The 11,988-nt window shown below is 37.5% G+C and overlaps 1 protein-coding gene across 1 annotated transcript; it reads right to left on the bottom strand.

The window, feature by feature from the left end:
• Nucleotides 1-4,400: 4,400 nt before the first annotated feature.
• LOC105033146 (polygalacturonase-like) lies at nt 4,401-9,623 on the bottom strand. The gene is made up of 9 exons (XM_010907824.3): nt 9,169-9,623; nt 8,960-9,091; nt 8,694-8,864; nt 8,587-8,607; nt 8,272-8,479; nt 7,973-8,054; nt 7,736-7,844; nt 4,805-4,921; nt 4,401-4,723 (listed from the first exon to the last, which is right to left on the bottom strand). Exons 1-9 carry the CDS (start codon nt 9,496-9,498, stop codon nt 4,496-4,498), a joined length of 1,398 nt encoding a protein of 465 aa, XP_010906126.2. The 5' UTR covers nt 9,499-9,623; the 3' UTR covers nt 4,401-4,495.
• Nucleotides 9,624-11,988: the final 2,365 nt, after the last annotated feature.

Genomic DNA, 11,988 nt, shown 5'->3' with positions numbered 1-11,988 from the left:
GCAATTATATATAAATGTGCGTTGTTTCTCATAATTTTTTTTTTTAATTAAGTGTAGGAGTGGCAGAATCTCCTTTTATCATTGGATGGAGAATAATATTAAATATAATTATTTTACATATATATGAGAAACTTTATCCTCAGATAGGCACTTTTTTTTTCTATTTTTTTTGGTCATGTTGTAAATTCATACACTAGAATCCAACTTATGCACTACATATCAGAGGATTAGAAGAAAAGAGTAATAGCCAAGGAGAGAATAGATAAGAACAAGAAGTATTATATAAAGTATAGGGTTACACAAGTATGGTACTAAACATGTTAATATTAATAATAGTCATAAGTGCTCAAAACACTCATGTTAGTACTAAACATGTGTGACATATGTGTTGCCCTCAAAAAAAAAGGGTCAGGGGTAGGGGATGGAGGGGGTGGGAGAGGGGGAGAGAGAGAGAGATTTGGGGAAGATGGACAAAGAAAGTAAGAGGTGTCAAAGGACCCTTGATAAAATAAAATTCACCTAGGGGATTGTAGCTCTAGAGTTTCTATTACAGTAGCAAACAAATGAACTAATATTGAGCATGTGAAGTGCACATTGGATATAAGATCGACAATCAAGATTTCAAGATTAAGTTCCATAATATCTACACTCTCTTATAAAGAAAAGAGTCCTAAATAAGTATTGAAACTCTCATATGAAAAGAAGAATGAAGAGACATGTCCAAAAAAGAAAAGAAAAGAAAAGAAATCAAAAAGTGTAGTTACTCTAATAAGTGTGTTTCATGGTGGATTCCAATTCTAGGGTCCTTATATTATGATATGTAGTAGAGGCATGTTTCAAAAGAAAGAGATAATAAATTAAGATAATAAACAAAATGATAGATTAAAAATTTATATAAAAAAAAAGGTGAAGTTGAACCTTGGCTAACTCAATATAACACTTACTTGGCCAACTTACTTATTATAAAATTTATAATAAAATAGAAACTATAGAGAACATAGAGAATATAGGGATTTATGTTTCTTCCTACAGCTCTTCATTCTACTTATATCTATGAGATTGATAATTTAATGTGTTGGTGCAAAAATCCGCTTGCGCCGGAGAAGCTGGAGTCGAGGGAGTCGCGGTCGCCGTCGGGACCTGCAAAGGAAGTCTAAACCGGAGGTGGGGTTGCTCCGACAAGACCCTCCGACGCTCAAGTCAGTTCTCTGCCTCAACAAGAATGGAGTGCTCGAACGGAGAATTTAACAGAATTTTGAGGTAAAAAATAAGAGCTTATCGAATAACGTATCTGGAGTTTTCCTTTTATAGACGGAGAGAGCAACAGATTGATAGCGACGCCTGTAACCGTCCGGTAGTGGGCCGCCCAGAGTCAGGAGGATTTTATTGCGGAGGGTAGTGGAGTGGGATCGTGGCTATCGCCGTGACTCGCCACATGGAATCGTTACGGGGAGTGGAGCGGCATCCGCTGTCATGACTCGTCAGGGGGTGGTGGAATCGCACGGGATCCGCCGCAGGGAGTGGAGCAGAATCGTGGCCGTTAATACGGCCTGTCAAGGAATAATGGAGTTGCGTATGGTCCGCCGCAGGGGGTGGAACAGTGTTGTCCGTTACTGTGGCCTGCCAGGGGGTCTAGACTTGTCGGTCGAAGTTCGGTTGGAGTTGGTAGCGAGGTCCGATACCCGTAGGAGTTTGGGCGAGGTCTTCCCGCAGTCGGAATGGAAGACGGAGTCTGGCTTTCGTAGGAGTCCAGACGAAGTCTACTTGCAGTCGGGGTCGTGGGTGGAGTTCGGCTCCCGTAGGAGTCCGGGCGGAGTCTCCCTTGCGGCAGAAGTCGTGGATGGAGCTCGGCTCCCGTAGGAGTTCGGACGAAGTCTTCCTGCAATTAAAGTTAAAGGTGAAGTCCGGCTCCCGTAGGAGTCCGGACGAGGCTTACCAGCAGTTGAGGTTGAGGACGGAGCCCGGCTCCCGTAGGAGTCCGGGCGGAGTCTATTTGCGGTTGAAGTCGTGGACGGAGCCCGACTCCCGTAGGAGTCCGGGCGAAGTCTTCCTCGCGGCAGAAGTCGTGGACGGAGCTCGGCTCCCGTAGGAGTCCGGGCGAAGTCTTCCTGCAATTAAAGTTAAAGGTGAAGTCCGGCTCCCGTAGGAGTCCGGACAAGGCTTACCAGCAGTTGAGGTTGAGGATGGAGCCTGGCTCCCGTAGGAGTCCGGGCGGAGTCTACTTGCGGTTGAAGTCGTGGACGGGGCCCGGCTCCCGTAGGAGTCCGGGCGAAGTCTTCCTGCAATTAAAGTTAAAGGTGAAGTCCGGCTCCCGTAGGAGTCCGGACAAGGCTTACCAGCAGTTGAGGTTGAGGACGGAGCCCGGCTCCCGTAGGAGTCCGGGCGGAGTCTACTTGCGGTTGAAGTCGTGGACGGAGCTCGGCTCCCGTAGGAGTCCGGGCGAAGTCTTCCTGCAATTAAAGTTAAAGGTGAAGTCCGGCTCCCGTAGGAGTCCGGACGAGGCTTACCAGCAGTTGAGGTTGAGGACGGAGCCCGGCTCCCGTAGGAGTCCGGGCGGAGTCTACTTGCGGTTGAAGTCGTGGACGGAGCCCGGCTCCCGTAGGAGTACGGGCGAAGTCTTCCTCGCGGCAGAAGTTGTGGATGGAGCTCGGCTCCCGTAGGAGTTCGGGCGAAGTCTTCCTGCAATTAAAGTTAAAGGTGAAGTCCGGCTCCCGTAGGAGTCCGGACAAGGCTTACCAGCAGTTGAGGTTGAGGACGGAGCCCGGCTCCCGTAGGAGTCCGGGCGAAGTCTTCCTCACGACAGAAGTCGTGGACGGAGCTCGGCTCCCATAGGAGTCCGGGCGAAGTCTTCCTGCAATTAAAGTTAAAGGTGAAGTCCGGCTCCCGTAGGAGTCCAGACAAGGCTTACCAGCAGTTGAGGTTGAGGACGGAGCCCGGCTCCCATAGGAGTCCGGGCGGAGTCTACTTGCGGTTGAAGTCGTGGACGGAGCCCGTCTCCCGTAGGAGTCCGGGCGAAGTCTTCCTCGCGGCAGAAGTCGTGGATGGAGCTCGGCTCCCGTAGGAGTCCGGGCGAAGTCTTCCTGCAATTAAAGTTAAAGGTGAAGTTCGGCTCCCGTAGGAGTTCGGACAAGGCTTACCAGCAGTTGAGGTTGAGGACGGAGCCCGGCTCCCGTAGGAGTCCGGGCGGAGTCTACTTGCGGTTGAAGTCGTGGACGGAGCCTGGCTCCCGTAGGAGTCCGGGCGAAGTCTTCCTCGCGGCAGAAGTCGTGGACGGAGCTCGGCTCTCGTAGGAGTCCGGGCGAAGTCTTCCTGCAATTAAAGTTAAAGGTGAAGTCCGGCTCCCGTAGGAGTTCGGACAAGGCTTACCAGCAGTTGAGGTTGAGGACGGAGCCCAGCTCCCGTAGGAGTCCGAGCGGAGTTTACTTGCGGTTGAAGTTGAACCTTGGCTAACTCAATATAACACTTACTTGGCCAACTTACTTATTATAAAATTTATAATAAAATAGAAACTATAGAGAACATAGAGAATATAGGGATCTATGTTTTTTCCTACAGCTCTTCATTCTACTTATATCTATGAGATTGATAATTTAATGCATAATTATAATATAAAATACAATGACATAAAGGGAGATGCATTATGTTTTTTCTTTTTAGAACTTTTACCATATCTAATGACGTGGAGTTTCCACTTGATTTCAAGTTTCTATATTTTTAATTTTACAAGTATTTAAATTTGAATAAAATATATTCTATGCTATTCACTTATAATTTTTAAATAAAAAAATATATAAATAAAAAATAAGATTCTATTTATAAATTTTCATCAACAAGATGTTATCGATTAAATCACAAATATTCCTAGGGTCTATAAGCACATGCATTGCACTTGTAAAATGTTAATCCTAATAAAACAAAATTATCAATATTTTTTTGCATACAAATGAATTATATCTTGTTGGGTCAGAAAATTCTGGTGATTCGGAAGGAGAAGAAGGCTCAAAAGCAGGTATGGAACGTACTTATCTTGGTTCTAAGAATATTATCTATTTCTCTTTATGGTACTATATGTATTTATTTTCTTTCTTTGAATCTAGTTATATATAAATTTTGTGTCCACTTAATATTGCAACTTTATTATGAACTTTAAAATTATTTGATAAATATATCATTTCCTTCTTCAATTGATAAAATTATCAAAGCTAAACATTATAAAATAATTAAAATAAAATATTTCACCTTTGAGCCTAGTGCTTCTTGAAATGTAGAAATCAATAAGATCACTTAAATATAATGTACCTTATACTCTAAAAGTTATAATCAATATTTTGTATTATGTCATCTTTAATCTTTAATAAGATTGTTAACCAATTAAAAATTGAGACATATGAGAGATTCTATAGTACAAAAAGAATAATTTAAATTCTTGATATCACTGTGCCAAATATAAATGAATAACAATACAACATTGTAATAATAAAGTTGTTCTTCTATTTTAGTTCTTTTGAGCACAAGAAGGAAAAATCTTCCCAATTTCAACCCATTCAACATGGTTGCATGAACTTTTTGTAGGAACTCCATCATTTTCCTTGAGAGTAATATCTTGTAATACTATTTTATGACACCAAGTACTTCTGCTGCAATTAAAATTTATAGCCACTTCTGAAGCACTTGTTCCCTTAATATTTTTATAAAGAACATGACTTACTGCAACAGCTGTTTTCTGAAAAATAAAAATAAAAATTATTAATTAAGTATGAGAGAGAGAGAGAGAGAGAGAGAGATATGGGTGATGGGCATTTACCTGTTCATGGCATGGAATCTTAGAGTCACAATAATTTTGATCAATGACTATAGGATAATGAACATTGTGCATTTCAATATTTTGAAAAATGATGTTTTTTGCGTACCCATGCCCTCCCTGTTTACCAAAACAAAGGTATAAATAATATCACATAAAGAAAGAGATGATTACTAATGAAAAAAAAAATTTGTTGATCTGCATATGCATACAAACACATTATGTATAGATCCATGTTAGTTAATGCTAATCATACTTATAGCAAACAACATTGGTTTATCCTTTTAGTCATTCAAAGGAACTTTAATTTAACCTCGATATCTAAACTCATTTTTGTTATTGATGCTTGTAAAAGTAATATTAAATAGACAAAAGAAAAGAAACATAGATTGCACTGAAATAAGGATATCAAAAGAAGAAGAGGAAGAAGATAAAAAAAAATAATGATCATTAGTAATTTAACTTTCCTTGATCCTATAATATTTCTTAGCCAAAAATAATATAATAAGATTTTTAATCCTTATAAAATTAAGGTGCAATTTTATAACACTTATAAGGGGCTAAATCTTTAATCCTTAAATGTGTTTCTTTTGTAATAGTTGAGATTTAATTATAAAGATTTTACAGCACTTAAGATTCTATTGCCAATGCAATTAGAGATTGAATAAATTTGATTTAAATAAGCTGATGATGATTTTAAATGCATATCCCATAGATGATTGATCAAATTAATAATTGAACTCATTTCACATCTTTATATCATTTAAGTACTACATACATAACATTATCATCATATCTATCCATGATTTCAAGACTAAAGCATTATTACCTTATGAGCCAAAATATATAATATATTTCATTCTATGCTTGTGGTATTAGTTCTAGTGTGTGCAAAGATGTTGAGCGGGTGGGATTGGGATAGAGTATTTCTTGCTAAATCTTATTTAATTAAAATATTTAACTTTTTTACTATAGTTGTGCTCTAATCAACTTTGATACCTGTTATGCGTTATCCTTTAGAGTTATGGATGATAGGAGATTCATTATTAGATCAACAAACAAGTTGAAATAAGCACTAAACTTGATACAATAATTAATAAGTTTTTTCGTGACCTTCTCTCAAAATAAGCATCCTCCTTAGAGATATAAAATTTCAAGTAGATATAACTGGTAATTCAAAGATAAAATATCATCAGCATCATTATAACTATTTTTCTAGAGGAACATCCTTGAGCTAGAATTGATACTTGAAGCTATTTTTTGATCACTTCAAGACAATTATCAACTCCTACATCAAAGACATCAAATGCTTATTAAAAATTTAAAACATTATTTAATTGAAAGAGAAGCTACCATTCTTTAGATTCTTCAAGACATTTGTTATAGTGTTCAAAATTGGTAGAAATCTATTCATCAAGAACATATAGACATATATTAATGCTATATTACCAAAATCTATAAGGTGGCTAAAGGAGTTCAAAAGGTTGGAAATTTACTACATAGGCTTAAATTCACCAAGAAGGCTATATATATCAAAGTTTTTATGATAAAAATAATTTGCTTTTTTCCATATATGAAGTTAATATCATAGAAAAGGAATATTTTATAAATACTAGTTCCAAATTTAATAGTAAGATTTCAATATACTTCCTCTATGCTTTTGCAAAAGCTACATGCCAAAAGATCTAATTTATTATTATGTCGCTTTCAATGGATTAGATTTCACATGTTTTACCCCTCGAAATGGGAGGATGTGTTTTTGTTTAAATCTTGGGATCATTTTCCAAGTATGACATAATTCTAGTAGGTGTTGTTCCCTTTGTTATACTTAAGATATGGTTTCTAAAGAGTTCACTATTGATGCAAGTGCACATATGCATCGACAGGGAGAGAAGGGGGGGGGGGGGGGGGGGGGGGAGGAAGAGGAAAAGAGAGAGAGAGAGAGAGAGAGAGTGGATGATTACAAGATATTGACAAGAGTCAAAGCAAGTTTGTTTCATCATAGCAAGTGTATTCCTTCTCATTATTTTTTAAATCTCCGTAATTGAAATATACATAGTATATTTGTTGACAAATAGCAATTCCCATGCTGAAAGTGAAAAGAATGTACATTTAGAGTGAATTGAAATGTATTATAAAATTATGTGGTCGAAGCTTCACGTTGTTTATGGATTCATCCATCTCCATGTTCCTCTTTTTCATCTCTAAACCTCTTAATCATTGTTTTCACAAACATGTATTTTCACAAGATATATCTCAATTATCACTCAATTGGGAGTAGGCTTCCTGGGCATGCCCCACTACTCCCTGCCCTCTTATATAAGATTCTTTATATTTAGTAGCTCATCATTTTCATTTTTGGGTTTCCAAGCCATCTACATATAAAGTGATCTAACTCAATAGGTAGGCTTCAATAGTTTATTTGGTCATAATTGGGTTGGATTATTTAGTACCGCCTAAAAGACTATATCACTTAGTCCAACGTAATATTAAACCTATATATTTAAAATATTGGGATGAAAATAAGAAGGAATATAAATAATATTATATTTTATTTATAATATATATTATTAATTTAATATTTTTAAAATAATATTATATCATATTTTGTTTTAACTTTTTACATTATCACTAAGGCTGGATCAATCTTAAGTCGAGCTTCGAACTTAATTAATTTAAATTGAGTTGAGCCCGATCATTCATGATCCTACACTTAAATTGAGTTGAGCTCGATCATTCATGATCCTACACCTAACTTTGTCATGTTAATTAATATTAACAAATATTGCTATAATGAAAAACTTAAAAGGGAAACATCCCTCAAAATTCACCGGGAGTGAGCTCTCTGTGGGTAATGCTTGGCTCTATGGGTGATGTAGACCAAGTAACATTGAGAGGGAAATGTGAGTCATTGCTAACTGAACTGAATAATACCTGCCAAGTTTTGATCCGGACTCCGTTTGTAGTATTCTTCAAGGTAACTTTGTCGACCAGCACATTGGAGACGTGAGCTTCCGAGTTGCCAGCTCCTAGACTTCCAATGCTGGTCACCAGAAGAAAGAAGGGAAGGCATTAAAAGTTGGCAAGCTACACACCAAACTATAAAAGTTAAGTAGGTGCTCCCATCTGAAAGTAATGAACTCTGAACAGGTTGGAGTTAGAGACACAGACCTGATCCCATGACCAGGTCCACAAACTATGTCAGTAGCCTTCAATCTTTTCGAACCATCGACGATTGAAATGCAGTCATCACCTGCATCAGTTTTATAAATATAAGTAACATAGTTTTCCTTTTTTCTTTCTTTAATTTGAAGAAACGAACCATTAAGTAACATAGTAATCGACATATTGGATTTCTACAACCTGGGGATTGCTTGCATTTGGTTACATCATTAGTTATCTTAATTGTATTTTTATATCATTATCAATTCATTAACACAGAATCCGAGATTATCATAAGAATTGTTTACCTGTTCCTATGACACTATGGGTTATGAGTATGTTCTTAGTGCTTGTCACATGAATTCCATCAGTGTTTGGACTCCAACTGGGTGCAGTGATCGTGAGCCTGGAAACTAAAACATCTGTACAATACTCGAATAATACATGAATTTGCTGGCTGTCTTTTATTTTCAGGTCCTCCACCCGCAGATCTTTGCATGAATTGAAGGTCAAGGCCTGTTGCAACCAAACACTATTCTTATTCATAGATGGTGGATCATTTGATAACATTCTATAGCTCTATCCAGATGTATAAAATTCTTGCATGTTGATCGCGGACATACCGTTGGTGCAGAAATGCAAGGCTGAAAATAGAAAAGAAATTCAAGAGCGAATGAGTAATCCATTGAGGAGAAACAGGTGGATAAATTAATTATGTGAATGCAATTACCCGACTTGTGTTAATTTTACAAGAGTTTCGCCACCAGTTCTTCCCTTTACCATCGAGAATTCCTCCACCTCCTACTACTAGATTTCTTATGCCACTGAACACGATCCAGTGCCTCCTATCTCTATCATCCCAATCTGATGGATTCGGAGAAGCTTCAAGTGTTCCTTTGATCTGATGTTTGAGAACAAAAATATTAGCACAACTTGGACATGCAGGGAGCACAGATCATTCACATGTTAGCATGGTATTGCAATGTCTTGTCTCACCATCACTGTGACATCAGATTTACAAGGACCAGAGAAGATAATTGGCTTAAGAAGATATCTCTTGTGTTCAGGCACCAAAAAAACTACTGAAGAATGACAGGCACAAGCTTCTTTCCATGCCTTCTCAAATGCCTAGCCAAAGATTTAAGTGTTAGAAACACATGAAATAGCACTGAATTTTTTCTTAGGCGTTCCAAGATGAATAGTACCTCCTTATCATCAGTTCCATCGCCCTTAGCACCATAGTTGTCCACATTCACCACTCTCCGTGAAGATATTCGACCACCTAATGGATCGAAACGCTCCATGCTAGATCTCTCGGAGCTAGAAGGCGCATCCCCTTCCTCACCTGCGACCATGCTGGAAGGAGGTTCAGCAAAGAAGTTGGCAAAAGGGTCTTCTGAATTGCTAAAGCAGGAGAAGCAATGAAAGGAGAACATCAGAAGCAAGAGAAGATTGCGTATGGCCATTTGTAGTCTCAGGAGAAAGAGATGACAATTATTTATCTTGGGTGTTAAAGAGTGCGGAGATGGGACCATGCCATGATAGGCTTATAATATATACACACACACACGAGACAGGGTTGCTTATCTTTTGGAGGGCAAGAAGAGATGGGAGAAGAAAGATGTTGGTTGTTACCATATACACACACGAGATAGGGTTGCTTATCTTTTGAAGGGTAAGAAGAGACGGGAGAAGAAAGATGTTGGTTGTTACCTAACTAGGTCTTGCGACTCATGATTCATAGGTATGGATTAAGGTGCCAAAGATTGAGACAACAGTATCACCACGTATGCCAGATGCCAACTTTGCAGTCAAGGGATCATGGCTCAGGCGGGTTGGTCTCTACTTCGATCTCTAGCTACTATGGCATGAGGCCTCGTAGTTTTGCCATTCAAAAGGTGTCTCACAGGAGCGAGAAAGTTCTTGACCATATAAATCAGAGTTCTATTTGACTCATAATCAATATGGGATTAATAATATCATCTCTTTTACACCACAATATAACCCTCCAATTAAGAGAGATTTTGGACAAGGTTACGAGAGGTGAATCACAATCCACCAAAGGCACATTGGTCCCCTACCTGGGGTGCCACTGCTGCGGTCATTGGCTCATGACTTGAGTAGGTTGATATCTGCTACTGCATACATGAGGTATTATTCTCTTCGATTTTTGACTGCTATGATGTTGAGCCTTACGATTTTGTCCTTCAAAAGACATCTCATGGGAGAGAAAAGGTCTCAGCCCATACGAACCAGAGTCTCCCTTTACTCATAATTAATATGGGACTAATGATGCACCCCATCCTACACCACAACACCAACAAATGTTTTGCTACTTCTCTCTCCTTATGTAATGATATAATTTATAAATGAGATGAAACACAACCTTATTCTATCCATGCTCGTTTTTATGCAATTCCATGCATGCAAAATTATGCACTTCTTTCTTTGCTTAGTGCTTCTATTGGGTCTTCATCATATAAATACAAATTAAGTTTGCTAAAAGCAAAACCTAGGCCATTTTAGCTTTACAAAGTTAAACAAGAAATAGAATCTGTCCTAACAAAACCATAAAAAAAAAAGGTATAGAGCTATATATATGTAGACTCACCTTATACTTAATATACAATAGATATCAACAACAGTATTAATGTGTTTGGAGCCATTAAAGTTCATTGCTTAAAATATAATAGAAATTTGGCATATTATATGAGCGCATTAAATATCATCATTAATATGCAATAGATTTAATGATTGTATTAATGTGCTTGGCTATTGAAGTTCACCGTAGAAATTTGGCTATTAAGTTTTTGTTAGATATTAAGGGATGAATATTAATAGCTAAGCACATGAATCTATTATGTATGTCTAAAATAGAAGCTCGCAGCTCTCTATTTGCCATCTGGATACTGGTATTAATGATATTGATATTAATGTGTGTGGTTATCATTAAAGTTCATTATTTTATATACAATAGGTACCGATAATAATATTCATGTGCTCAACCATTAAATTTTATTACTTAATATGCAAAATTTCAATTGTATAAAAAGCTATGAACTTTGGCCAATGAACTTTGCTAGGCAAGTACTTTAATACTATCATTAATATTTATTATATATTAAACAATGAATTTTAATGATAGCCAATTATATTTGTAAAGCTCTTAATTTGCCATGTGGAAATTAGTATTAATGATTACAATAATAATTTGCATGGCCATGATCAAAATTCAATAGAAATTTGGCTATTGAATTTTTGTTGCATATTAAGCAATGAATATTAATGGTCGAGTATTAATACCATCACTAATATTTGTTGCATATTACGCAATGAACATTAATGATGGCCCCTATCACATAAATATTAGTTTTATTAATACTGGCATCTATGTCGTCGCAAGTAAAGAGCTATGCTGAGCCTCTATATGAAGTGTGTGGTGCACACACGCAGGCAGGTAATAGATTTGTTACATTGTCATGTTACATTTATAACTAATTATAATTTATGCTATAGACAATCATGATACCATGAAAAATGATTAGGATGTCAAGTCTAATCCCAATACGGTAACATTTTGCTAACACATTTAGTGACATATGATTCATATATAATGAACATCTATATAAAATCCCATCCCACGCCCTCAAAAAAAGAAAAAAAATCAGCATTCAGTGACATGACCACATTAAGACTTGAAATATAACTAAATAAAGCTAAACGCACTTGTACATTTCAGCAACAGAATCTCAGATGGAACAAGAAAAGTTTGCTTAAGATTTTGTTGCCTTATGAAAACTAATCACTCAGTAAATTGGAATGTAATCTCTAGTCGTAGAGTTATTCCAAACATGCCCTATTCAGTGATCGTATGATTTCCTACAACTTGAGTTGCAAAAGAATTGCACTGATCGATGTTAGACTTCAATTAGCACAACTTTTAAAGACATCATTCTTGTTACGGCATGACACGTTGGGTTCAGGAATTGATCTCCTTTCACAACATCGGCCATGGATCGTGCTTG

The sequence above is a fragment of the Elaeis guineensis genome, chromosome 13 (assembly GCF_000442705.2).
Source record: "Elaeis guineensis isolate ETL-2024a chromosome 13, EG11, whole genome shotgun sequence".
In the NCBI taxonomy this organism is placed as follows: Eukaryota; Viridiplantae; Streptophyta; class Magnoliopsida; order Arecales; family Arecaceae; genus Elaeis; species Elaeis guineensis.
Note: the sequence above shows the minus strand (reverse complement) of the source record. Positions and strands in the feature narration are given on the sequence as shown.